Source organism: Lasioglossum baleicum, chromosome 2 (assembly GCF_051020765.1).
Source record: "Lasioglossum baleicum chromosome 2, iyLasBale1, whole genome shotgun sequence".
Lineage (NCBI taxonomy): Eukaryota > Metazoa > Arthropoda > Insecta > Hymenoptera > Halictidae > Lasioglossum > Lasioglossum baleicum.
Window position 1 is genome coordinate 10,682,335 of NC_134930.1, and position 27,060 is coordinate 10,709,394.

The window sequence follows — 27,060 nt, forward strand, 5'->3', positions numbered from 1 at the left end:
TAGCTCGGCATATGCGCGCACAGGAGGTCGACCAAATTTAGATTTTTGGTTGGCTGGGTATATATATGTATACAATACATATTTCTTGCGTATGAATAGTATGTAAAATATTTACTATACATATATACTTACATACTCGGTCTCTATATACCTAAATAGGTGTACCTCAGTACTTGGTGCTTGGTGTACCTATACTGATCTATACTTACCCAGCTAACCAGGCGTGCCTTGGGCAAGCCGTGCCTAGGGCACAGATCGGCAAATCATTGTCCAATCTACGCTCGGAGGTGCTCAAGTCCCGATTGGCTTAATTTTGGACGACCGTAGGACCAGGGTTTGGACATGGGCATGAGGTCGGCATCAGGTCGGCACGAATCGGCCGAATGTGCCTTTGTGGCAGCACTGTCGCACTGATGTACCGCATGCCGAATATCGTTTTACAGGTGAAACAAACAATTCCAATGCCGCTTTTGCAAAATTCACATGTTTTTCTATAAGCGAGGGTGAAACTAATATCCTAATCGCGATATGGAGCAACAAAAAATGAGTATACACATTCGGAGCTAATATCCCGTACATTACTACCGGGCCGGTATATAAGAGAAATTGGCGAAAAAAAAAATACAAATTTTATTTATTTCTCACATTTGTTATTTTTCCTAGACTGCGGATCTTTATGCGAAATAAAAATTGTCTGCATCGATTGCAAGAGACATAATCTAAAATTTGCATTGCCGTACAATTTTCTTTACAGTTCAATTTCAACTAATTGAATACACTTATATTTTAAAGATGATAAATAAAAATGATTTTATCATCTCCGCGCGAATGGCAGTACTCGATAAGTACTGTCCATCTGATTTTTCTAGACGCCCGAGGCCAATAGAAGAATATTCAACTTTTAAAGCGACCGAGTTTCGCCAATTTCTCTTATATACCGGCCCGGTAGTAATGTACGGGATATTAGCTCCGAATGTGTATACTCATTTTTTGTTGCTCCATATCGCGATTAGGATATTAGTTTCACCCTCGCTTATAGAAAAACATGTGAATTTTGCAAAAGCGGCATTGGAATTGTTTGTTTCACCTGTAAAACGATATTCGGCATGCGGTACATCAGTGCGACAGTGCTGCCACAAAGGCACATTCGGCCGATTCGTGCCGACCTGATGCCGACCTCATGCCCATGTCCAAACTCTGGTCCTACGGTCGACACTAGCTCGGCATATGCGCGCACAGGAGGTCGACCAAATTTAGATTTTTGGTTGGCTGGGTACATATGCAGAAAGGTCTTTGTGCATTATAACCTCACTGTGTATTTGGAATGTTGCGTCTCGTTCATTCTCGTTTATGTACTAGCCGGCGCTTATGTCAAGCCTTTTAGATGACGAATCATAAGGAGTCCGAATCGAATAAAATGGCAAATAGCACTAGTATGAAGAATAGAACGGCGCTCACGATAGGACAGAAAATAGAAATTTCGGAAAAGTTGGAATGTGGGGTATCTGTCAGCAATTTAGCTATCGAGTATCAAATACATCCTACCACTGTGCGCCGCATTCGACGAAATATAATGTCAATGCATCATCTCGCGGAACAAGGAATGCAAATATGGAAACGAAAGAAATTACGGAAACCTGCTTTCGAAGATATAGAAAACCGTTTGTATGTGTGGTGGTTGGAACAGAAAACATTAGGAGATCCAGTCACAGACTTATTATTACATAATAAAGCATTAGAGTTGAACGAGGAGTTCGGTGGACCCTCGACGTTCAAAGCAAGTGTGGGTTGGATAGCGAAATTCAAAAACCGTCACAACATACGATTGTTGCATAAAGAAGAAGATGAAAGTGTTGATATAGCAGAAGAAGAACAAGCAGAACCTGAAGATGTAGAAGAAGTACTCGAAGAGAAAGTACAAGTTGAATACTACGAAGAAGACACTCGCAAAATAGAAATACAACATGCATTAGAAACTTTGTCCAAGTATGCAGAGCAGGCACCACGTTTCATTAAACTGACAGTGGAAAATTTAAAAGACTTCTTCCTCAGAGAAGAAACTTAAGAGACCATCAAAGGATATGCGAGAAAATGGGTTAGTCACCAATTTCAAGAAAGATAAGTTATATTTCTTAAGTATGTATAATGTTCTGTTTTGCTTTTGGTAGTAATCGTATCTGTTTACAGCATGAAAGATACTAAGCGAAGAAATCAACACTACGGGTACATAATGAAAGCAATGGATTGGAGTTTCAAGAAACTTCAAAGATTGGTACGAAGTTAAATGACCATTATAATTTAAAATGTGTTTAGTTTTAGTGATAAAATAATCTGGTTCTGTTATTGTTTATTATCTAGTGCTTCTCTAGAACCAAAACACCCAAGAAAGATGATCATTAAGTTTGGAACATCATGTTTTACTTGTAAATCAGTAAGATATGTACTACATGTAAATATTAGAAAAATTATCTTTGTAAATATTGTACAGAATTTGTATACATATAATAATAAGTACAGTATAGGCATTCAGCTATATTTATGAGTAGACAACGGATCTGTATGCAAAATGAAAATTTTCTACATGAATTACAACAACTTGAAGTGAAATAGAAATTAATTTCCTTTCTTAATATTTGTAATAGGTTGAAAATAATTTTACAGTATTTTTAAATTATTCTAATGTGTTTACTGTTTTAAATGATACCTACTCATTTTTGCCATAAATGCATAAAATCCGCTGTCTATTTATGAGTAATAAATTTTCCATGAACATATTTGATTTATTTAAACTTTTCTTTCAAATGAGTACCTACATAAGTATAAGTATGTACAAAGCAAATCGTATTAATAAACCTTTCAGTTAAGCACAAAGCGCTGGAACGAATTAATCGCGTAAGTCGAGGACTTATTGTATTGTTAATTTTATAGTAGAAATTCCTTGTAAAAGTATCGAAACCATGCCCACTAAGTTCCATAACAGAAAAGTATGTCAAATAAGTACTTAATTTAGATATTTTACATATAGAAACTTTAAACTAATGTTTTTGTAATAATGGATTGTACATACAACACATGATTCGTAAATTACAGGTGGGAAAGTGTGAATTTTTTAAATCCACCTTTTATCTTGACATTTATTTAAAAAAATACAAAACTAATAAGCATATGTTCATCATTTCTCAATAGTAACAATTTTTCCAAGTCCAAATATAAAATGCTATTAATTTACAACTACATCATTTTAATTTTCTCGGTCTTATAAATGTTGATGTAAAAATGTAAATATTGTAATGAAATTTCTATTATGCCAGTATTAGCAATTTCTCAAAATTGTTTTCAAAATTTGTAATTTAAACATCAATAATATAATTAGGATGCACTACAAGTAAAGGATCATCTTCATCTTCTGCATCTTCACCTCTTCTTCGAAGTTCAGTTGTGTGCAGAGGTATTATAATTTGATCCTAAAAGAAAAAATTTTTTAATATTAGATTAATAAAGTACAATCTAAATCACTTTTAGTAGATGATTTAATACGTACGTGATACGTTAGCCTATCGATAATTTTTTCAATAAAGTTTTTCCTTTCTAATAATTCTTCTTCTGAATCTATCTGGTCTTGTATTTGATCGAGATACCAAGCTACTAATTCTGTCTTTCTTAACCCGCCTTTGTTGTCGTCTATAAACAAAAATTGATACTGCTTAATACTTAAGATTAAAGAAAACGTCGACAGGAGATAATTTAATGTCTAAAATAATGTTACCTGTAGGGAATGATTCAGCTCGAGTTTCTTCATTTCTCATATACAATATTAACATATTGGATAAACTCTTGTATTCTTCGAAAGACATTGTTAACTTTTTCTTTTGTACCTCTTGTGGTTCTGTAGATAATACATGTGTGTGTATAAATAAAACTTTAATAGTATACAACGTAATAAGTTCTAGCTATCTTTGATACGTGCACCAGAAAACAAAAGAAATTATTAAACTTGAGAAAACTAGGAATAATATAAAATGAATTACGTGGTGTCTCAGTTATGTTATCATCGGTATTATCCATTGCATTGAGGGCAGCCATAAGTGGTGGAGCGTCATCCATATTGATATCAGGATTTCCATCTTCAGCTTCTTCTAGGTCTATATCTGGTTGTTCAACGGTAACAATACTTTTGCTTAACAAACGTTTCGCTTCTCTGACGTGCCTTACGGTAACTTCGTCTGAGCATTCTAATTTAGCCATAGCTTCCGATAATCTAATAAGACTTTCTAACTGTCGAACGGTAACTCTCCACTTTCCAGAACCACTACCAGTCTTTTGTCTAAGTGTTGTATAACTATCAATTAAGAAGTCTGCAGCTTCCTGTAAAATTTAAACTAATTAAAATACATTTTGTAACAAATAATTAGCTTATATATTTGAAAAAAAGTATAAATACCTGGTTTAATATAGGTTTAAAGTGTTTAGCAAAATTAATGTATCTTACAATCTCTGATTGTGAGTATATGGTCTCGAAATCTTGGCAATTATCACAGTGCAAATCGATTATTCTTTTCGCAATCGCGTTATCTACAATTTCATTACATTCGTCGACTATTATAAAGAATAAATCAAATCTAGACATGATAGGGGCCGTTAATTGAACATTTTGCTGCAAAGATTTTTTTCTATCGTATCGTCCACCAACGGGATTTGCCGCTGCTAATATTGACGTTCGAGCATTTAGAGTTGCTCTTACACCAGCCTAAAAATATATGTTTGTAATAACAAGATTTAAGATAAAAGTGTAGTACAATTTAGCATATAATATAAAACCTTGGCTATTGAAATTGTTTGCTGCTCCATAGCTTCATGTATGGCGACCTGATCCTTAGGATCCATTTTATCGAATTCATCTATACAACAAATACCTTGATCGGCAAGCATTAAAGCGCCTGCTTCTATAACAAAATCAGGAGATTCTTCGTCTCTTACTACAGCAGCGGTTAAACCAGCCGCCGTAGATGCTTTTCCCGAAGTGTAAATTGCTCTTGGAGTAATTTCGGAAACACTCTTTAAGAATTGAGATTTTGCTGTACTAGGATCACCAACAATGCAACAATTTATATCTCCTCGCAATGAAGTGCCTTCTAATGTTGTCTTGGCAACTCCACCAAAAAGCATTAAAGTAATTCCTTTTTTGACTTCATCGTTACCATGTACCGAAGAAAATAAACTGTTAACGAGATTCTGATAAAGATTTTTATCGCGACTCATTTCGTATATACGATTCCATTCTGCTTCGGTCATTCGTTTCTTCATCATTTCTTGCGATATTTCTTCCATGTTTGTTTCTGTTCCACCAAACTAAATAATAATACTATGTATTAAGGTGTGTTTGTAAATGCGTATTATCATACACAGTCAAACCTCGATAACTCGAACCTCTTTAACTCGAAAACCTTTATAAGACGAACATTTTGTTCATTCCCTTCTGCTTAAAAACCTCTATAAATCGAAATAAAACTTCCTTTAACTCGAATTATTTTCCACAAGTATGAAAGCTAAAGAAGCCTAGACAGCAGTAAATTAAGTTTCATAGAAAGCTGCAATGATATTGAAGAAAATGTATTCCCTGCTTTGGTTACCGTTAAAAATACCATTGATCAACAATCTGTTAATTCATTAATGCAGAGTAAAATCACAGATTTCTTTAATATGTAATAGTAATATGTAATATCCTAGCAGATTATATTTACTGAATACATATAATAATTAACTCATCTCCAAAAAATTGAACTTTTCTTTCTTTGAAACTAATACAATCAGCAAATTATTAACTCTTGTACAAACCCCCTGTAAGTCGAATTTTCGTAGGGTAAACCTCTCTTACTCAAAGACTTCGAAACCTCTATAACTCGAAGATTCTAGTGCTTCTCTTGAGATTCAAGTTCGAGGTTCGACTGTATTTATGAAAATTTTGTTCATACCCTGAAGCTTGTCGGTGTAACACTACAGGCCAGAAATGCAGTTTTATATGTCAATTCTCTAGTTCCCAGTGCTTTCAAGCCTGTTACGCCTTCTCCCTGCTCAGCAGGTTTTCGACGCCTTGAGCTAGCATCTGCTCTTATACCTGGGAGGGAAAGAACTCCAACATCTGGCACAACTATCATAGTACCTGTAAAGTCATATCTAAAACAAGAAATACAAAAGAGAAATGATTTAAACTTTTAAAAAATGTCGAATACTATATACAATTATTTTTAATAACATACCTATCTCCTGCTTGTATAGTTTCCACTGTTTCAGATCTTAAAATTACTTCAAGCGAACGTGGAATACAACCCTTAGGTAATTCGACTTGAGTTTCCTGTACTCTAATCTTTTGAAAATCTACAAATATTGAATTGTCTACATCTAACATAAAACGTCGCTTGTTAGAGCAAACTGGGTTGTGACAAATTGTTGGATTGGTGAACTGTAAAGCTTCATATTATAGTAATGTAACAATAGAAGTATTGAAATAAAACATAATATTATACCTTGAACTGTTGTTCTACATTTTTTATGACAGTATTGCAGTCCACACAGATAAATGTACCAAGTACTAATTCGGGGTGAACAGGATGCGTTCGTATTACTTGCCCAGAAATGCGTATCAATGTGCCTAATTTCGATGCGTTTAACTCTCTTAATTTTTGCCTCGTTGGTACTTCTACGAAACTTACATAACATTCCTTTTCTTTTCGTAATTCCATTACATCTTTGACAAAGTTGTATACCGCTTGACACAGGTATGGATAAACCCTGAAAACATGTAATTACTTTGGTAATAATAATATAATATAATATAATAAATATAATAAAAAGAATCTTAATAAATGTAGAATTATAACATATTTTTTACCTATAATACTCTTCTACTATAGTTGTTGAAAGTACTTGATTGTATTCGTCCACATCGTCAAAAGTCACTTCTAACGTACAATGTTCTGGGCTTACAAGTTCTTTTGCTGGTTCAAGATATTTAACAACTCCATCTTCTTTGAATCTAAAAAAACACATTATACATTACAAATAAGTCGTACAATAGCTATTTGTGAAATATAATACAACCACTTTTATTCTGTATCGAATCATGTTTTTTATCTTACTCTTCAAGAAAATCTTGAAATAACTTTTGACACTTAATTCCAACTTCATCTGGTACGCGTATACGAGCAGCATTTGCATCTCCAGCATCCATATTTTAATTATTGATAGAACTTAATTAGTTTATATAGAATTAAACTTCATTCAATATTAGCGTTCATCCAAACGGACGGGATGATATTGGCGGGAATTTACTTTTGACGCATTTTCATGTTGCGGCTTGCAGCCATGCGGCCATGGCGCGATTGGCGCGATGGTCGTGGCCAGTCATGGCGATCCGCAACATGAGAAATTATGGGATTTTGGAACATGTTTTCCATGTTTGGTTCCACATATATACGTGCGAGAGTAGCTTTTCAGTCATAAAAATTATAAAATCTAATTCCTGGAATAGTTTAATCCCAAGTCCATTGGCATTATTTTTATAGACGAATTTTAGGAAAGTGAAATAAAATACAATCTTATGTCCAGTGGTAGTAGCCTTTGCAGATCTCAAAAAAAAATAAAAATTGTAAATACTAAATTCTGTCGAATTTTATATTCCACCCTTTTTGGAAATTTTCAGAAGCCACAATAAGTGCATAAATAATTAGATTCAAAGCTCTATCTTGTGACGTATTTCTCTCTATTTCTATATAGATATAGCTATATATACGCGTATATATATTTAGAATTCTCCCTTTAGAATTAGAATCATTACATTTTTATTTTTATAAAGGTACTGCATGGTTTCCTCTATTTCGATTTTGGTGTATGATGTCATAGCTTTTCTGAAATTAAAAATTTTTAACTGTCAATTCTGTGTAGTGAAATTAAAGTCATCTTTTTGTTAGTCTACAAGCTTATTTGTACTATATCCATTTGGTAGTTGATCTCGTACGTTACGGATTAACAAAAGACTTTATACATCAAACTTTTATTAAAACAAATATACATATAATGTTTTATAATCTAACAAATGATATTCAATGCATTATTAAGAATTTCATTGTTGCGAGCGAATCAACGCGATTTGAGTTGTAATAATTTATATCTAATAAGCGTTTACGATCAGAATTTATAATTATTTTGTAAAATAATTCGAAAATCTCTTTATATACAAAATTTTCATTTATAATTATTAAAAAAAGAGGCCTTGATAAGAAAGACCATCAGCCTCTGGAGATTCCATCCTGTTCCTTAAATGTTCTAACGTGTTGGCCAAATGTTTTTGAATTTGTTCTGTTTCTTCGCTGACTTCTAAATTGGGAAGTTCTTCTCTAATTTTTGCAATTACTTGATTCAAAATTTGGACGGTTACCTAGAAGTAGTTAACGTTTAATACGTTATACTTAGCAATCGTTATATCGATTAAAAATTAAACAATTCTTACTACTGTGTTTCCTTTCTCATAGAAGTAAATGTAATGGTTTAGTAGTTCAACATAAAGCTGTACTTGAACCGATGTATCCATACATTGGCTTGCTATTCTGATACCTTTCTTCAAACAATCTAGCACTTTATTTCCATCTTGCATCTGGAAATGATTGTAGTTGAATTATGCCTATCATTGTTTGGAATTGAGAAATATTACTACTTACTTCTTTTCCTCCTGTTGCCAATGATTTTCCAGACCAGAAAATATGAGAACAGGTGGCAACGCCTCTGCATTGATCTGGTTTTCTTAACAGCTTACTCGCGTATAAAGCGCATTGGTTGCGCACTGGTTCCGCGTTCTCCTCACCAAAACAACTCATTTGCTCGAAAGTAGCAATGATTAATGTAATCGCTGCCAATTGAGCTTTAGAATCACTTATTTCATCTTCGTATATAGAAAAGGCTTGACTCATAAATTCATAAGCAACCATTTCGAAATTATCAAAACGAATTTCTCCTATCGCTATTGCACCTTGAAGGAACAGCCTTAACGGCAATTCAGCCAATTCCGCTTTCATTAACGCAGTAATAGTTGTATGGCAAAACTGAAAAATTTTTTGACATTTCTTTTGCCACATTTCATCCTGGAGAAGCGAATGAACCGTTAAAAAGTAAAATGCAGAACAAGTGTTTTACACAGGTTTTGCACTCCAAATTCACCCTTCTGAAAATCAATTTCGACCGTTTTACAAATAAAGTATTTTTAAGTTTTTGTAAAAGAAATCAAATCAAATGTAAATTAATTGTTAAGAAGTTAAAAATTTTATGTATTGCAAACATTATTTAAAAGTAATTACCAATTCATTAACTTTGTAATGTATCAAAACTGTGTGTAGATATGTATATTCATTGTAGCCATGTTCTGATTAATAAATTTTAAAAATGAAAGTATACATATGTATTTATTGAAGAGTATTGAGTATCGGTCTTGTGTTTACCTCGCAGTAATGACACCGTTCATTCTTAATGGGTGAAATTGACTCGCAAAAAGGTGAATTTGGACTGCAAAGACTATATATTAATGATATACGAACTTGATCCTTTAGTGCTTTATAAGTGAAAGCTAACTGATAAGCCTGGAATACAATTGGTGGTAGAGTATATTTTATTCTTTTATTTCCACCAACACTGAAATGCTTTCTGGCAGCACTCAGTATCATGTATTGTTGATCAGCAGTCTCAGACTTGAAATGATGAATCAATCTACCAAGTAGACCTTGTTCTTCAGCAAAGTCTTCAGGATCCTCTTCTATATTAGGCTGATCTGGCTGATCTTGCACCAGCGGGGCCACCATAGAAAGCACCGCATCTACTTGTTCTTGGGTTGGTATCAAAGTTTCGTTTTCCAAAATATTTGTTATTATATAAATGCCTAATAATTTTCTACCCTCATAGTCAAAGTACTCTAATAACGGAGCAAAATGTTCAAGCTTCAAAACTGTTAGTATATTTTTGTAATTGTCTATTGGAATCTTCATTAATCTTACTAGCTCCCTTGAGACTGCGCTATTATACTCCAGTCTGAAAGTAATTTATATTTATGAGAACTTCATAAATAACGAATGTAACAACTCTGGAACTTGTTATACATTCTTATACATACTTATCTACATTTTGTTTCTGGAATATTTGAACGGTTGTTAACAACACTTTATCCACATAATCTACTCTGTCAGGATAACACTTATGTGCCAAATTGATGAGAGCTACTTGAAGAGAAACTACATCCTCTGGAGGCATGTCCTGTCTAGTCTAAAAAACAATTAATTTATTAGCAGAAGCTAACAAAAGAATAATTAATGACTAGAAAACGGATTGGTCAGACTTAAACTAGATAAGTAAGGATGATTGAAATCTTGATAATTTTAATCACATTTATATCAACTATGTGTAGTATCGGATCATCATGTAATATATGAAACAGCGAATGGTTTAAATGTTCTTTAATACCAACCTGTATAATAGTGGCAATCTGATCGCTAAAAACATCAAAGAGCTTCACATCTTGTGGTATACCGGGTGCTTGATTCGGACTTCCTGGTCCTCCCACACCATCTGATCTTTGACTAAAGACTGCAAGACGGTCTATCAAAGAAATGATTATATTTTTGACGTTTACACCGTTCTGCAGTTCAGCGCAAGACTTTAAAAATGCATTTAATGTTTGCAAGTGGAACTCGTCAGGGAAAACCTATAATAACAATACAAGCGAATTATTTATGACAATATGATTATATTGTAAATGTATACGTTTGCCAAATTATTTACTTGAATTATGCACTCCATAAGATATTCTTGAGCAATTGCGTCTCTACAACTCACTACTTGCTCCAATATTCCTGGTAGAACAAGCTGAAAATCTCGATGTGTTATTAATACTCAGTAATTTGAAAATATTCAAATAATAAAAAGAAATTAAGGATCTACCTTTTTGTACTTGTCTAACGTTACCGATTCTAATTGACTAAGCCGTACGAGATTAGTTCCTACTAAAATTCTAAGTTCCTCCCTTTCTCTCTCTCTTCTTTCCCTATCTCTACTGTGACCTTGGTGTTGCATGCGCACCCATAACTTATTCATTTCTGCGAAGTTCATTAAGACAAAATCGATACTGTCACGAACCTAAAGGAACAGAATCAATTTAATTTATACGTTCAACAGTTTGTTCTTTATGATACGTACACTTCCATCGTCATCTCCTTCAGCGACATCTGGTAAAATATTACGAGTACATTGTAATAAGTAATTTCTTAAAAATAGGCCCCTTAAAGGATGTTGAACACCTCTACACATTTCTACCAAATCTCTTAACAAATCTCTTTTTAAACCTGGTGTTGTTTTGATATATACTAATCCGACTGTGATAAGCAAATACCTAGAATATTGCATACATTATCAACAAAGCTAAATTAATGACAGATGTGTCACAAATGATTTATCACATTTTTATTATCATAATTGATCTGTCAGACTTACAGTCTAGGTACAATGTTGCCAACGTACTGTACCAATTCATATAAATTTGTGACTTTCCTCCCTTTTTGAAATTCATCTAGTAAGTAAAGTTCTAAGTGTCTCAGTTCATCTGTAATAGTCATATCTATGATCAAATGTAAAGGAAATTAATGCGTTTATTTAAGAATTCTTACGAATACTTGTGACATTAAGAAGTTACAAAGGATACATAGTTCGTAATAGCTCTTTGGACTCAGAAGCGAAGTCCTAAGTTCCCCCAACATTGTAGACGCATGTTTCAATGCATCCATCAATTTGGATTTGTCCAGGCAATGTTTCATCTGGAAGGCTTGCACTTTAACCACGCCAATTGCATCTTCCAGTAATTTCTCTTGCTCTTCCACTCCAGTTATAGCAGGTGTCATTGGCTGTGAGAAAAACAAAGATACCTACCAGGAATACCAGGTAGTACCATGCTAGGTAAGCTATACAACGCAAGCATGCACTCTATTCATTAGAGATGGGATCAAATTCAATACGTACTCACTTATCAATTCATTACACAAGTTTCACTCGATGAGTTTCGAATGACACTCAAAGCTAATAAGGTGTCGATTACAAACAGTTCGAACCTAATTTGCTGGAGTTCAAGCCTACTTGGAAATATCGCTCTGTTTCTTAATCACTCGTTATGTGTTTGAAACTATTAACCCTTCGCACTTCTTTGTTGAGTGTGACTCGACATCAGAGAAGGAAAAATGTAAATAAAACGGGTTTTTATATGTATTTTTTGGTTAAAAACAAATATAAGTTCCACAAATATAAATTAAAACAAAATTTGGATGCAAAGGGTTAAATCTGTTTTAACTAACTTGTAATATACTTTATTCCATATTTACTTTATCGTAGCAATAAAGCCACCTCAATCAATTACCAAAAAGTTGCATACATCATAAGAAAAAAAATAACATACATACCAAGTCGCTATAAGTTTGCAATAATTATAGTGCGAAGAGTAAGCTATTACATTTAAAAACAGAAAATTTTAACTATGTTTGACACAAACATTTGTCGAAGCTAGAGGTTAGAATTACAACTAAAAGTTACATTTTAAAGGAAACATGCCTACGGTTGCCTTTTTTCTAGTTTTCTTGGTAAAGAATGTGAAAAGAATATCAATCGGACTTTAAACGTATTTACACCATTCTATAACGTATACAACAAATTTTTACGACATTTAACCTTCATGGCATTTAGATAACTTTCACAACGACAGTTATGCACGTATTTTTTTATGAAATCTAATTGCGAATTAATAAACTGACTCACTAAGCAAGGATTTTACATGCTTCTTGAAATGAAATCTATACTTACCATTTTCTTTTCTTAAATATTTAACACCTGTTTCCCGCACTTGAAACACCACCTATGAAAGTGATACACACTACACACTGACAACGTGACAACCTATATGTATATATATATATATGGATGTTTAGACACACACGTAGGAGATCGACACGCTGTTACATATAGCAGATAAACTATTCGTATGTACGTATTTTGTGTCTAATTTATTGAAATACCGTTCTTACACAATTTGCAAACATTTTGTTACAAAATATTATATTTAAGTTATAATAGCACTATTAATGCATACATTCTTGGGAGGTTTTTATATCATAAAATATTTTATTTTGAATAAAAAAGTTTCAACATGGAGAAGTTTTATTTACAAACATAATATCTATGTTACTATACATATATAAAATTACAGTTTAAGGTAATCATCGTATATAAGATTATCCAAAGAGTGTGTACTTGTAGCGACCTGCTCCTAGTGAATAAACAAGTTGTTTTATGAATCAGAACTTTTAACATGGACTGATCATAAACTGTAAAATATCAATTAACCTTTAACGATTTCATATATATATCCAATTCATCCTCAGACTCAACTTCATTTGTAGTTTCTGTTGGACCTACTGTTTTGGGCGATTCTGAATCAAAATACTTCTCTTCTTCGTCTTGTGTTCGCAGATCTATATTGTCATATGCCTCATTCTCGTCCACAGCACTGAAGTAAAAGAAAATATAATTAAAATATATATTTAGAAGTTGAGACACGAAAACTAAGAAAAATTTTTTACCTGTAATCAAAATCAGAATCTTTTCCTTCCAGAAAGTTTAAATACATATTACTCACAAACTCTTCCTTTAGTATCTGTTTCTCTGTTTTTGAGATACTATATAAACTTTTATTCAATGACTTTGCTCCAGTTTGATGTTCTATCGAGTCGTTTATATCAGGTATTCTACCCCATTCTAAAATTTTTATTTCATTGTTACTCGAAGGCTCTGAAACAGGAGTATCATCTTCTTCTTCATCCGATTCAGTTTCTTCTGTAGCATTCTGTTCTTCCTCTTCTTGTAATTTTTGTTTCTTCTTTAATGCATCTCTTTCAATGTTCTCCATTAAGAGATTTACAAAAGTAATATTCTTGGTATCTATATTATCTCGCCTTTTCTTTTGCTTTTCAGTCATGTATCGACCAACCAACTGTTCGTATAATAACGGATTTCGTTTCATCATCTCAGTTTCGCTAAAGTATTCTCCTTGGTTTATTAAACTTTTCAAAGCTTGAAACCGCCTGTTTCGTACATCAGTATGTCTTGTCGAGTTATCGAAATATCTTTGTAGTCTATTAATATGGTAAGCAACCTCATAATCTTCATCTTTGCTTTTTTCAAAATACTTTAAATGTTCTTTTTTCATGAAATGTCCGAATTTACATAAAAATAAACAGTAACTTTTTGCCAATAAATTACGGACGATAGTTAATTTTTCTTCGAACGTTAAATCGGGATCATTCTTCTGTTGGCTCTTAAAGATTGCCGTACTGTTAGCTACATAATTTAATAGTTCTTCTTCCAATTTTGTACTTTCGTCTTCCTCATTAGGGAAGTTCTCTTCCAACTTTTTATCTTTTTCATTCAACGATATCTCTGGAACGTAATCTTGCGTGTCTTCCTTCTGAGTCATTTCTAACCAAAATAATAAAAAAATTCACATACAAAGCAACAATCTGTTAACAGTTATAGTCAATAGTTGTTACCGATATTTTTTAATGAATTTTCCTTATCATTATATCGATAATTGAATTTACATTAGAAAGATTACTTGAGTGTTATTGCTTTCATTTAAATGTTTTTCTTTGCGCGATACGTAACATCCAGTAACATCCCGATTACATAGCATCAGATGCCTCATCGCGTCATCACAGTGGCTGTCACCAGAAACCTAACCAAGAAATTTGTTTCGAAAGGGAGTTCTATAACACGCGGCTCCTTCCCCGCTTAGGCATTTCTCCCACTCTTAGACTTCATCGTTGCCGTAGAATCGTAGAACTTCGTCCCTGTTCCCGTGCTGCCACTGCCGCCCCATAAACTCTATGGCTGTACGTAGTAGTGGGGAGAAATTTGACTAAAGGTGGGGACCTTCCAGTTCTCGAAGGGGAATAGGGGAACAAGTTAAAACTAAATAGAACTCCCTGCAGTAGGAAATATATTTGATGGGTGAGTTTATCTTCTGCAATAGTGTCGTGACTATATAAAATGTTTTAAACGGAATTATTTTACATCTAAGAATAATACTCAAAGTGATAAACAAAGTGTTGAACGTGATAATTATTATTTCGGTAATATATGATCGAAAGAAATCTTTGTAAACAAAAGATTATGAACGTCATTTTGAAATTCTTTTTGTATTATGAACGCATTGTTTAGTTCTATTTCTATTTAGCCTACATTTTTTGTAGCTTTAAAGATATGGATAATAATTGGTTATCCGATGGAATGGGAGAGTCATGGAAATGGAATTGGACAGAATTATGTGGATATCATGGAGGTATTAAACCATTAAATCCAGAGACACATGATCTTGACGTGTGCTTTCAACAACTATGCCTCCAGGTGATTCAACATTAGTGGATAATATGTATATATTGCATGCGTGTCACAGATTTTGGTAACTTATATTTATTGAATATTTTTCTTATAACTTTCAGATTCCAGTGTTAGTCTGTATCGCGATATTATCCGCATATCATTGTGGAAAGAAAAATTCAAATTCTCTTTGTCGTCATGGTTCTAATTCTATTATAAAGTTGAGAATTTTAATAATATCGTGCCTTTTAATTCTACCAATAATCAAAGCATACGTTATTCTTAGTAATACTACACTTTCTCCACACAACCATGAATTATTACCTGATAAAAATTTAATGTTACAAGACTCAGTTGTGTCATCGTATAAAAGTTCAGACACACTTTTGAATACATCAAGTATAATAGATCACATAAAAGAAGGACTAAACTATACTATTGATTACACAAAATCAATACTTTTCCCAAAGAGTAATATCCAAAATGCAACCGAACCTTCTGTCACCTTTAGTACGCAAGATTACAATCCAGTGTTAGATATACTTCAGAATAGTGAAACGTCTGCCAAACCTATTGATTATCTAGTGGCAGGTACTGAAGGATTAGCATGGGTTGTTCATCTTTGTTTTGTATTAAGTTTGAGAAGAGGCAGAGATTATAATCCACGTGGACCTGTATCAATTCGAGCATTGATACTGTTGCTAATTGTTATCTCTATACTATTATTGAGGAGTCATGTTAAATATAATCCACAAGATGATGTTTTACCAAATTTGTCATTGGGATTTAGTATTAGTGTTGTCACTCTACTAATACTTTATGCTATAACACTTATACCAGGTGATAATAGTTTACAAGATGTGAGATCATCCCAATTTAGCGAAGTAAGTCATTATAAGTTGTTTGCTTTCAATAGAGCGGTTCATAGTATTATCAGTGAATAATGTTCTACTCGCTTATCAGTTAAGAGATTTCAAACATATGTTGTAGAATACATGTGATGATACCAAACTGACTATGATATCTAAAACTATGAGTTATTAAGTAAACAGGGATATTATAGATTAGTGAAAAATATGTTTATAGGTAGGAGAACAGACTCCACTGTTGACTACTTCTAATTCCTCTTATATAAGATTCCCAGGGGAACAAGACCCAACTTACCTTGGGACTGCTATGGAGAATGTATCAACAACCTCTAAAATTTTATTTCACTGGGTAAACCCTTTAATGGAAAAGGGTGTTCGTGGTTTGCTAAATCATTCAGATGATCTATTTGATTTACCAGAACATGTCAGTACCAGCATCATCAGTCAGAAACTTGATAGACATTTGCAAAATATGGTAAATTTCATATTTCTTTATATCTACTGTGTTTTATTATCATTTATATAAATATTTTATAATGTTTATCAATATATTACAGTCGAACGATAACAGAGTGGAAAATATCGAATTAATGATGGAGACAGATGTACAATTTGTTAAAAAGAAAATAACACTGTTACGTTTACTACATAAATGTTTTGGATGGGAATTTTATTCGGTTGGAATACTAAAGTTTATTAACGACTGCAGTACATTTGTGGGCCCAATATTATTAAATAAATTAATTGGTTTTATTGAAGACAAAAATGAATCTATTTCGTATGGATATCTATATGCATCTTTGATGTTTCTTAGTGCTTTAATAGGTAAGCATTAATGTAGACTTAGTATCATTTGCAGGTGATGCTCATAAGCAAGTTTTAAGAACTTCAGTTTATAGAACACAAAAGTGACATAAATTATAACAATATTATTATTTCAGGAGCTTTCTGCAATGCTCATTTTACATTTTGGATGTCTGTTGTTGGTTTAAAAATTCGATCTGCGATTATTACTTTGCTGTACAGGAAAACTTTGCATTCGTCTAGTGCACAGTTAAAGCAACAGTTTAATTTTGGTGAAATTGTAAATTTTATGAGTACGGATAGTGATCGATTAGTTAACAGTTGCCCAAGTTTTCATGCGTTTTGGAGTATTCCATTACAGGTAATTTCTTAGTGTAGTTCTGTGTGCTTTATTTTTATTTCTACAAATCTAGGATTTGTCTGCTAATTAGTATATTGATTCCTGTAGTAGTCAGTAAAAACGTTTCTGTTCATATTTTCCAGTTGGTTGTGGCATTATATCTTCTGCATGAACAAATAGGGATTTCATTCTTAGCTGGGGTTACTTTTGCAATAGTGCTTATACCAATAAATAAAATAATAACAAACAAAATTGGGAGGCTTAGTACGAAACTAATGGAGTACAAGGATCAAAGAGTTAAATACATAGGGGAAACAATACGTGGAATAACTGCGATTAAGTTAAATGTGTGGGAAGAGCATTTCATGCGGAACATTAGTAGTCAGTATATTTTAATATATTCAACTGTTCTTAGTTGTGTCATCTTCGTATGTAACCGTTTTTTATATCTTTTGCTCAGAATTGCGTGAAAGCGAAGTGAAATACTTGAGCGAGAGAAAATATTTAGATGCACTGTTTGTTTATTTTTGGGCTACAACACCTGTATTGATTTCTATATTAACATTCACAACGTATGTTCTTCTTGGAAACAAACTTGATGCAAAAACAGTTTTCACTAGTATGGCACTGATGAACATGCTCATAGGTCCACTAAATGCATTTCCTTGGGTTTTGAACGGACTTACAGAAGCTTGGGTATCACTTAAAAGAATACAAAGAATGCTAGATGTAAGTGGAAATTGTGCTGAAATTGCAATGAAGCTAGAAATTGCGTCTATGTCACTTTGCTTTTATTGAATTCAGTTATCGGATGCTGATATATCATCGTACTATTCAGAATGTCCACAAGGAGTAGATTTGATGCTTCAGAATGCAATGTTCAATGCAACTACCAAGCAGAAGACAGAAGAAAATGGTTCAAATTCACATATAAGTGTTGCAACACCATCTTCTACTTCGGATTCTAGAAAAACAGTAACATTTGAAGATGATGGTGCTTTCAATCTATACGACATTAATCTTACTGTTCCGAAGGTAATAGGATATACTTAACAGCCTATAGTACTATTATATATACATATACATGCTAAACTGAATTTTGTTCTAGGGTCATTTAATCGGAATCATGGGAAGAGTAGGCAGTGGTAAATCGCTACTCTTAGATGGCATTTTAAGTGAAATAACTAAAGTTCGTGGTACAGTAGCAGTAAGTGAAGTCGACAAGGGTTTTGCATATGTAAAACAAAGTCCTTGGCTGCAACGTGGTACTATTCGGGACAACATTCTTTTTGGAAATCCTTATGATTACAATAAATACAAGTAAGTACTGAAATGTGTAAATATGTGTACTGCAATACTTAGAGAATCTTTTTTAACCAGGACCATTTTAAAAGCATGTGCTCTGACCACTGATCTGAATTCTCTGCCTAATAAAGACTTAACAGTTGTTGGTGATGCAGGAAATACTTTGAGCGGAGGACAAAAGACACGAATTTCTTTGGCGAGAGCTATTTATGCAGAGAAAGATATCTATTTGTTGGATGATGTTTTAGCGACTTTAGATCCAAAAGTTGCTAGCTACGTATTCGAACATGTTATCTTAGGTTTATTGACACACAAAACGAGATTACTATGTACTCATCAAACTCAGTATTTAATTCATGCAGACTTGGTAGTCGATATGTCTAAAGGCAGGATTGTTAATCAGGGTCAACCTAGCGAGGTTTTGCCCGACATAGATGATTATTTATTATCTTCAGACTCTTATGAGCCAAATTTAAATATTGAGTCTGTTAATGATTTACCAATAGATGTCAATCAGTTTGATAAAAATAGTACAGACCCTCTACCCGATGAAGAATTTACAGAAAAAGGAACTGTGCGACTTGGAGTATATACGTGCTATACTAATGCCGTGGGTCGTTATTTGGTAATTTTGATACTGATCTCTATATTTTTAATGCAAAGTTCTAAAAATTTGACGGACTTGTGGCTGTCTTATTGGGTGACTCAAGATAACACGACAGCGACTAATACTACGGAGAGGCCAAATCTTCTACAGTTGAATTATCTCTTTGACGATCAGAACATAAGCACAAACTATTATTTAACAGTTTATGCTATATTAGCTGTATTGAATTCGCTATTTACTTTGATGCGAGCATTTATGTTTGCATATGGAGGGATTCAAGCAGCTATTGCAGTACACAAGCAGCTTTTAAAAATTGTTGTGCGGGTATGGAAATTTCAATAAAGTTAACTGTTATTTAATATTATATACTAATGTAGAATGTACTTTCAGGCTAAAGCTGTATTTTTCGATATTCAACCACTTGGTAGGATTATCAACAGATTTTCGTCCGACACATACACGATCGATGATACTCTACCTTTTATTGCTAATATTTTGTTCGCACAATTTTTTGGTTTATTGGCAACAATAGTTGTTACCACCTATGGCTTACCATGGATACTATTAGTGTTAGCTCCGCTTGTTCCAGTGTATCATTGGATTCAAAATCATTATAGGTACAGTAATTCTTTCAACTTGTAGTTTAAGCTTAAAAGGATATTAGTACGATTAATAATTTCTAGATTAACGTCAAGAGAATTGAAGCGCTTGTCGAGTGCAGCTCTTTCACCTTTATACGCCCATTTCAATGAAACTTTATGCGGACTTTCCACTATAAGAGCTTTTCGCAACGTTCCACGTTTCAACCAAGAAAACGAACTATTACTGGAAGTCAGTCAGAAAACGAATTTCGCGTCGATCGCAGCAAGTCAATGGCTCGCATTGAGACTGCAACTCATCGCAGTCGCTCTCTTAGCTGGAGTGAGCAACATTGCGGTTCTACAGCATCAGTATGACATAGCGGACCCTGGCTTGATAGGTCTTGTTATTACTTACACTTTGTCCATAACTGGATTACTGTCTGGTGTAGTTAATGCATTTACTGAGACGGAGAGAGAGATGATAGCAGTGGAACGTGTGAAACAATATCTCGAGAATGTTCCTGTAGAACCTGTGGATGGCGATAGTCCACCGTATGCTTGGCCGAGTCAAGGTGTAGTTGAATTCCACGAAGTTGTATTGAAATATAGGTAACCGATGTCATTAATTCGAGATTGTCATTAGGATAATTGATGTACATGCATGTAACTGTAGGTATATTTTGCAGAGAGCATTTGGCGCCGTCGTTGAACGGTGTATCGTTCAGCACGCGACCGGCAGAGAAAATAGGAGTCGTTGGCCGAACAGGTGCTGGGAAAAGCTCATTATTTACTTCATTGTTTAGGTTAACGGAAATCACTTCCGGAACTATTTTGATAGATAATGTTGATATACAAACATTGCAGCTAAATGCGTTAAGGTAAAGTGTTCTGACATTGCATGATCCTCCAAGTTTCAACTCAATCTAATGCTTGGGACATACTCTACTATATCCTACAAATCTTTATATCAATTAGATATTAGTAGACAGCGGATTTCATGCATTTATGACAAAAATGAGTAGGTGTAATTCAAAACATTGAAAGCATTAGACGAATTACAACGGTTTGTTGTAATTCAGGTGGAAAATTTTTATTTTGCATGAAGATCCGCTGTCTAGATATCAGTGTAGAGTGATAGTCAAATCGCATATAGTGGAGGGCAATAAATTTGAGCCCTTAGGCTTTCACATTTCCAAATCGAAATGTTATGTATCCGTTTCGTAACTGTTTCAGATTACGCTTGGCAATTATACCACAAAATCCATTCCTTTTCTCGGGTACAGTAAGGGAGAATTTGGACCCTTTAAATCAGTATCCAGATCTCCATATATACAAAACATTGGAGAAATGTAAAGTTCATTCGCTGGTGTATCGTTTGGGAGGTCTTGGCGCTACTTTCGACGAAGGTGGTAGCAATCTAAGTGCGGGGCAGAGGCAATTGTTTTGCTTGGTTAGAGCAATTTTGAACAATGCTAAGGTATCGTCATTGACTTTTTCAATTGGATTATCTTGGTACAGAATAGGAAGTAGCCCATTTAAATATTTCTTTTATTTATAACATTATCTTGAAACAAATCTTTTGCTTACTTTTTTTCTATTATCTATAACAATTAAGATATTTATGCTGCTCAAGTTGAGTGGGATAAAATCATCTCGATTGGGATCTTCAAATACGAGATCATACGAAAAGCATAGTGTACAGAGTAGAATAAAACTTTTTCTATAAATATATTTGAGATATTTAGATGTTCTCTCATTTATGTTAATCAGATTGTTTGTATCGACGAAGCTACGGCAAACGTTGATCAGGAGACGGACAAATTTCTTCAAGCGACAATAAAGTCTTCCTTCCTGAGTGCTACGGTGATCACTGTGGCGCATAGAATAAGAACAATTATGCACTGTGATAGGTACGGTATTTGCATAAACAATCGACGAGGTGGCCTTCATCCTAAATGCTCATTTTCGTTGTAGGGTTCTCGTGATGGGAGATGGAGAAGTATTGGAGTTCGACGAACCAAATCTGTTGATTCAGAATGTCGATTCTCACTTCTATCATTTAGCGAATCAAGAGTTTTCCAATAGAGATTGAATGCTTCTTTGTGCAAGTTCCAATGAGAATATTTATTTTTGCCTTCGCGACGAACTTTGCCATGTATTCAACTGAATGTGTTAGATTACTGATTATCGACTGCAAGGATATAACGCGTTTATAGTTAAGTGGATTGTATTATAATCTATAATGTACAGTTATTTTTGTACAAATTTTCCAGGACTGTAATTAAATAATCTGTAAAGAAGCGACTAGTGCAGTGACTGTGCAATCATTTGCGTAATTGTGATAAGACAAAAACTGTTTCTTTATTTGTTCTTTGTACTCAAATCGTATTACGAATTAAACTACCTCGCTGTAAGTTTTTTTATACTGTCGGCAATACATGCGAAAACTCGTTCACATCGAGGTATCCTTTCTTGCGACAATCCAATTCCTTGAATACCGTTCCCCAAACTGAGGGTGGGATATTTAGATCGACAGACGTGCTTGCCGAACAGAAATCGTCTACCACTAAATATCCTTTATCTAGATAAACAATTCTCATGCAATCACAATTATTCTTCATTTCACGGATAAATAAATCATACAATTCTTATCCAGTAGAGTAAATAGCATTTCCGAATTGACATGCGTATCGTTTGCAGAACTCCGTTCAAGTACCCAGTGCTCGAATTCATCGTAGGAAATTCTATCCGTGGATCGAAAAATGTGTTCTACTTCAATCTAAAAGCAGAGAAGTAAGAAAAAATAACGCAATCAAGTCCTTTGACTAAATATGAAACGTGCTCGAAAACTATTCGACCTAAGCTGTAGATGTAGCTGTCCGATTTAGATAGTGTTTCTAACAAATACTAAATAACAAATAATAAATCAATTATTGGTATGATAGTTAGCAATTCGTGTGATTCGCAGACTTAACGATAATGAGCAGACAGCGGATTTTATGCATTCATGACAAAAACGAGAAGGTGTAATTTAAAACAGAGTAATAACACCAGAAGAATTTGAGAATACTGTTAAATTATTTTAAACCTATTAAACATATTAAGAAAGAAAATAAATTTCTATTCCGCTTCAGAGTTTGTTGGAATTCAGGTAGAAAATTTTTATTTTGCATAAAGATCCGCTGTCTAATGATGAGTTTATGAATGATATACAATATATACAGTAAGTCCTCGACTTACGCGGTTAATTCGCTCCAGCGCTTTCCGCGTAAATCGAATGATGCCTGAGCGCCACCGCTGAAAGATTAATCGTGCTTTGTACATACCATACGTATATGTATTATTTGAAAGGAAAATTCAAATAAACAAACTATGTTCATGGAAAATTTATCACTCATAAATTGCTGAATGCCTACGCTGTACACATGCAAACACTTATCTTCGTTACACTCCCATTCTGATAATCAAAAAACGAATTTCACAGTTTCGAATTGGTTTTCTGATTCGCTTCTAAGAATCCGCGTAAGTTGGGGCTTACTGTACAAATTAATGAAATAAAACGAAATGCTACAAGACAGCTATTGGCTGTTCCGGGAGCTGACTTCAAAGAGTGCTTCCGGAAATGTAAGAATCACAAGAAGAAGGTTGCATCTCCTAGTGGGTAGTACTAGTACTAGTAGACATGTTTCCAGGATTGTAAGGGTGCGGGATGCGCCTTCTCATTCCTCGGTAATGCAAAGATGGGATCTTTTAGTAGTCAAAAGCGCTAGATAAAAAATCAATCTAGACCGCGATCGCCTTCAAAATTTCCATTTTTACGTTTACGGGGTGTAATAATATAGCTATTTTTATAAAGCTGCAACAGTTACATGCTGTCGAATAATGCAAACTACGCTTCGTAAACGTAAAACTAGGACTTTTGAGGGCGATCGCGGCCTAGATTGATCTTTTATCTAGCCATTTTTGACTACTGAAAAACCCCATCTTTGCATTATCGAGAAATGAGAAGGCGCACCCCGCACCCTTACAATCCTGGCAACGAGAGTCCACCCCCTTAAAGTCGAATACTTTCTGGAGACACCTCGATGAATAGAACTTAAAAAATTTCACTTTATCCGGGCTATAACCAAAAGCAGCGGTCATGGCGATCTTGTATTGCCGTTTAGTCAGCGATCCAGTGGTCTCCGTGTCAGCATAATCGAAAGCCTGCGGAGTTCATGAGCCATACATTTCTGCGATTCGTTTTCTGTCTACGTCCTGTTTTACCTTCCTGGCGCGTTTCTTGTAGACGTTCGACGTCATATCGTCCTTCAGGGCGTGAATTGAGCTGGAACGAAACTTCCTTGAGCGACTTCCATATTAAGCGATCCGATGAAAGCGAGGTGTTGCTCATCGCGAGCCGCGTGTATCGGGCTTTCAGCCGAGGAACTCGACCGACACGCATTATATCGTAATTAAAGCAGGCACCCCCTTTCAAACAGCCCGGTATTTTGTAATATTCATCGCGGAGCCAATTAACGCCGCCGCGGGACACGCACACAACCATGGAAAAGACACGCGTGTGCGTGTGCGTGTGCACGGGATGACATTAACGTCTGCTGTATCCGGCATTCAGCCGTCGCGTTTCTCGCCGACTCTCTGTCATCGTTCTCCGCCGCTGAAAACTAATGAGCTGAAACCCTGGCTGATTTTGCGTTCCGTTTTTTTAATTACCCGCCATTTAAGCCCCTCCCCCGGTTCAAGCCTTTCTTTTTTCTCCCCGTGCACCGGAGGAGAAGCGATATTATTTTTCGCGCGTATCTTCCCGGCGAAAGAACCGTAACCGACGACGACGTTTCACATCGCTAATGATGTTCGTCTCGCGCGATCCGTTATTCCGACGATTCAGCGAAACTTTCGAGCACGTACCGCTTATTCGGATTCGGCTGAAGATCAGATCGAGCGAATTCGCACCTGTGTAGCCGTCGAGACAGTTTCGTATCGATCCCTCTCGCCTTCGCGATTCCATTGGTTTAGGACTTAAAATGTTCGGGTAACTACGGAGAATCGTGTAACGCCAAAAGTTCACGTCCAAGGCAAACTAGACGACGGACACTGTGTCAGACACGCGATTTTCTTCTGTCGATGACACGACGATCGGATGCTTTCGCGAATCCCTCTTTCTCTCATTTGCTCCGCGGCGCCATGCGCCAGTCTCCTCGGTGCTGCGACGCTTCTTTCACAGGCATCTCTATCCTCTATCGTACCCTTGAATAAATTAAGTAATTTTCGTAATCCCCCTTCTCGTCGCGATTCTTAGGACGACCAGATGGGAGTCTAGCGAAGGCTCCCGCTTCTCTTCTTTGTGGAAGCGGTGAGAAGCCGCCTTTGAAACATGTGCGCTTCCGGCGCAAAGCACAGGCAATCTCGGCTGAAAAGCGTGACTTACGGGTGACGTTACATCATCGGCCGATACTATCGGTCGGTAGTATGAAAGCGTTAGGCTCCCATCGCGAAGAATAAGTTTGGATGTTTCTGTCGTGGAGCCGGAAGTTTGCGACATCGGTCGTCTGGTCCCTGATGCGTGCCGGACAATGGTAGAAATATGACTCAACGGCCGTTCGCGTAGTAATGGCGCGATGGGCGTATCCTTGCTCCCTTCGTTACGAAACGGGACGACATATTATTCGATTCCCGTTTTATTTGATTCGCGTGCATGAAAAATACACGTCGTTATTCGGCCTAAAGTCCGAGTTTCCTAAAATTTCCTGCGTTCTCAACAGCTTTAAAGAGAGACACTTTAACGTTCCTTCAACGATACCAATAGTTTAACACTAAACCTACCATCATCGGTAAAAATGACCGGTTCCAGATTTTTTATTTGACTGTTATGCCGTGAAGAAGGAAAGGATGGGGTTCCCTCGAGAAAAATAATCCTTTTTTCTTCCTGATAACTTGAAGTTTATTGGGTAGGCCACACCAATAGATTGTTCACAAGAAATCGCGCTTTACAGAAATTATACGTCCTTACAACATAACTGACGGCTCGAAAGTGAACCGCGCTCAAGGACCTTTGGTCTACTCTAAAATGTGTCACCGGATATGTAACTCTGCCGTTCCTAGTGCAGCCAAACATTTGAGTCAGCTTTGGACAATTGGGCGAAGATAAGGTTGGTTTGGAATCTTATCGGGAAGGGTGATGCGGCATAACATTACGGCATACATTATATAATAAAAATAATTTCATAAGAAATGATTGTATAGATATCTTTAGTGCAGCACATATTACAGCTGCACAAAGTCTAAATAAAATCAATCTTGTCATTTTTATAAGGGAACCTGTACCAGTTACTTTTAAGACTCGGTAGGTTTAGTGTCAAGAGAGAGTCGCTTTTGAAATAAGAACGCGAACATGCTTGCTGAATTCTGGGGAAGCGTTCGAACGCGATGAAGTAGAATGCGAACTGTTGGACGAGAGTGTCGTTATAATTAATAAGCAAGTTTACTAATGTAAAAACTGTTTCATACTGTAAGATGATTTTCATTAGCCACATTCGAGTGCGAGGGATCAACATAATTTTGCGAAATCGGTGTTGGCCCAGCTTTTCATTGGACCGGTAGTAAACGATTCGAGAACGGCGCGGGTGCGAGCGCGGGCGGGATAAACGTCTCGACGATCGAACCTGAAGAGGCAGGCCGAGCTGAACGACGACGATCGGTCGATAAAACTATTTCGAAATACGCTCGAGTGTAATCGTGCGCCGGCAACGAGCGGAATTCCTCGAGCGTCAGGGGCCACGGCTCGCGTAGAAATATTTTCTTAAAAAAGCCGTATTAAACGCGGCGCGCCGTGGAATATTTCAAACTTCATCTTGGATGTAGCTCGTCTCGTGACATAGGCGGTACGCAGGCAGCCCTTCGCTCTTGCGCGTCTCGGTGGGCACTCGAGGCTTGAAGCACAGTCACTACCGTAGGGGGCTTGCCGGCTACCCCAAAAGTGCACCTATCAAGGGTTGGTTCAACGAGCATACAGCTCTAGAGACCCTTGCTATCGCGGAGACTGCGCGCCGCTCTTTCAAAACTAGCTCCGGTTTATTATTGAACTCGGACGCGATTTTATTGGAC

General features: G+C 35.5%; 5 protein-coding genes across 14 annotated transcripts; 1 reads left to right on the forward strand and 4 right to left on the reverse strand.

Moving 5' to 3' along the window:
• Nucleotides 1–2,723: 2,723 nt before the first annotated feature.
• Mcm6 (minichromosome maintenance 6) lies at nucleotides 2,724–7,363 on the reverse strand. Its single transcript, XM_076446583.1, has 11 exons — nucleotides 7,137–7,363; nucleotides 6,890–7,033; nucleotides 6,525–6,789; nucleotides 6,258–6,460; nucleotides 5,973–6,174; nucleotides 4,819–5,349; nucleotides 4,442–4,747; nucleotides 4,029–4,365; nucleotides 3,767–3,886; nucleotides 3,542–3,681; nucleotides 2,724–3,464 (listed from the first exon to the last, which is right to left on the reverse strand). Exons 1-11 carry the CDS (start codon nucleotides 7,226–7,228, stop codon nucleotides 3,351–3,353), a joined length of 2,454 nt encoding a protein of 817 aa, XP_076302698.1. The 5' UTR covers nucleotides 7,229–7,363; the 3' UTR covers nucleotides 2,724–3,350.
• A 671-nt stretch (nucleotides 7,364–8,034) lies between these two features.
• LOC143221051 (vacuolar protein sorting-associated protein 35-like) lies at nucleotides 8,035–13,037 on the reverse strand. Of its 7 annotated transcripts, none has more exons than XM_076446592.1 (12): nucleotides 12,880–13,037; nucleotides 11,735–11,933; nucleotides 11,527–11,650; nucleotides 11,233–11,425; nucleotides 10,978–11,172; nucleotides 10,819–10,902; nucleotides 10,505–10,741; nucleotides 10,154–10,302; nucleotides 9,585–10,071; nucleotides 8,715–9,134; nucleotides 8,507–8,650; nucleotides 8,035–8,434 (listed from the first exon to the last, which is right to left on the reverse strand). In XM_076446592.1, exons 1-12 carry the CDS (start codon nucleotides 12,880–12,882, stop codon nucleotides 8,255–8,257), a joined length of 2,415 nt encoding a protein of 804 aa, XP_076302707.1. In that variant the 5' UTR covers nucleotides 12,883–13,037; the 3' UTR covers nucleotides 8,035–8,254. The 7 variants fall into 7 exon arrangements, with proteins under 7 accessions (XP_076302707.1, XP_076302705.1, XP_076302719.1 ...); XM_076446590.1 differs by having other exon boundaries at nucleotides 11,735–11,954; nucleotides 12,880–13,019; XM_076446604.1 differs by having other exon boundaries at nucleotides 12,483–12,960.
• A 178-nt stretch (nucleotides 13,038–13,215) lies between these two features.
• Nucleotides 13,216–14,942, reverse strand: LOC143221134 (coiled-coil domain-containing protein 97-like). Of its 3 annotated transcripts, none has more exons than XM_076446664.1 (4): nucleotides 14,687–14,942; nucleotides 13,656–14,550; nucleotides 13,420–13,582; nucleotides 13,216–13,342 (listed from the first exon to the last, which is right to left on the reverse strand). In XM_076446664.1, exons 2-4 carry the CDS (start codon nucleotides 14,546–14,548, stop codon nucleotides 13,277–13,279), a joined length of 1,122 nt encoding a protein of 373 aa, XP_076302779.1. In that variant the 5' UTR covers nucleotides 14,549–14,550; nucleotides 14,687–14,942; the 3' UTR covers nucleotides 13,216–13,276. The 3 variants fall into 3 exon arrangements, with proteins under 3 accessions (XP_076302779.1, XP_076302774.1, XP_076302771.1); XM_076446659.1 differs by having other exon boundaries at nucleotides 14,673–14,942; XM_076446656.1 differs by having other exon boundaries at nucleotides 14,622–14,941.
• LOC143220999 (ATP-binding cassette sub-family C member 10) lies at nucleotides 14,788–22,257 on the forward strand. Of its 2 annotated transcripts, none has more exons than XM_076446549.1 (17): nucleotides 14,788–15,203; nucleotides 15,324–15,477; nucleotides 15,573–16,334; nucleotides 16,537–16,794; nucleotides 16,877–17,144; nucleotides 17,261–17,484; nucleotides 17,607–17,844; nucleotides 17,924–18,192; nucleotides 18,268–18,498; nucleotides 18,572–18,783; nucleotides 18,844–19,699; nucleotides 19,766–19,992; nucleotides 20,059–20,565; nucleotides 20,643–20,834; nucleotides 21,190–21,433; nucleotides 21,727–21,866; nucleotides 21,931–22,257. In XM_076446549.1, the coding sequence occupies exons 2-17, from the start codon at nucleotides 15,334–15,336 to the stop codon at nucleotides 22,046–22,048; spliced, it is 4,890 nt and encodes a 1,629-aa protein (XP_076302664.1). In that variant the 5' UTR covers nucleotides 14,788–15,203; nucleotides 15,324–15,333; the 3' UTR covers nucleotides 22,049–22,257. The 2 variants fall into 2 exon arrangements, with proteins under 2 accessions (XP_076302664.1, XP_076302660.1); XM_076446545.1 differs by having other exon boundaries at nucleotides 14,788–15,081.
• Nucleotides 22,258–22,371: 114 nt separating this feature from the next.
• Nucleotides 22,372–24,278, reverse strand: LOC143221261 (EF-hand calcium-binding domain-containing protein 11). The gene is made up of 4 exons (XM_076446745.1): nucleotides 24,223–24,278; nucleotides 24,067–24,162; nucleotides 22,600–22,735; nucleotides 22,372–22,537 (listed from the first exon to the last, which is right to left on the reverse strand). Exons 1-4 carry the CDS (start codon nucleotides 24,256–24,258, stop codon nucleotides 22,377–22,379), a joined length of 429 nt encoding a protein of 142 aa, XP_076302860.1. The 5' UTR covers nucleotides 24,259–24,278; the 3' UTR covers nucleotides 22,372–22,376.
• Nucleotides 24,279–27,060: the final 2,782 nt, after the last annotated feature.

Coding starts and splice junctions, on each gene's coding strand:
- Mcm6 (XM_076446583.1), bottom strand. CDS start 7,228: ATGGATGCTGGAGATGCAAATGCTGCTCGTATACGCGTACCAGATGAA. Junction 6,175..6,257: donor ACTATACAAGCAGGAGATAG/GTATGTTATTAA, acceptor TTCTTGTTTTAG/ATATGACTTTACAGGTACTA. Junction 3,887..4,028: donor TAACATAACTGAGACACCAC/GTAATTCATTTT, acceptor TATTATCTACAG/AACCACAAGAGGTACAAAAG.
- LOC143221051 (XM_076446590.1), bottom strand. Junction 10,742..10,818: donor TTATGGAGTGCATAATTCAA/GTAAATAATTTG, acceptor TTGTTATTATAG/GTTTTCCCTGACGAGTTCCA. Junction 10,303..10,504: donor AGATTGCCACTATTATACAG/GTTGGTATTAAA, acceptor ATTGTTTTTTAG/ACTAGACAGGACATGCCTCC.
- LOC143221134 (XM_076446664.1), bottom strand. CDS start 14,548: ATGACTCAGAAGGAAGACACGCAAGATTACGTTCCAGAGATATCGTTG. Junction 13,583..13,655: donor GATTCTGATTTTGATTACAG/GTAAAAAATTTT, acceptor CTTTTACTTCAG/TGCTGTGGACGAGAATGAGG. Junction 13,343..13,419: donor TATATATGAAATCGTTAAAG/GTTAATTGATAT, acceptor TTTATTCACTAG/GAGCAGGTCGCTACAAGTAC.
- LOC143220999 (XM_076446549.1), top strand. CDS start 15,334: ATGGATAATAATTGGTTATCCGATGGAATGGGAGAGTCATGGAAATGG. Junction 16,335..16,536: donor GATCATCCCAATTTAGCGAA/GTAAGTCATTAT, acceptor ATATGTTTATAG/GTAGGAGAACAGACTCCACT. Junction 18,193..18,267: donor GAATACAAAGAATGCTAGAT/GTAAGTGGAAAT, acceptor TATTGAATTCAG/TTATCGGATGCTGATATATC.
- LOC143221261 (XM_076446745.1), bottom strand. CDS start 24,258: ATGACGTCGAACGTCTACAAGAAACGCGCCAGGAAG. Junction 24,163..24,222: donor ACAAGAAACGCGCCAGGAAG/GTAAAACAGGAC, acceptor TGAACTCCGCAG/GCTTTCGATTATGCTGACAC. Junction 22,736..24,066: donor TTGGTTATAGCCCGGATAAA/GTGAAATTTTTT, acceptor CTCTGCTTTTAG/ATTGAAGTAGAACACATTTT.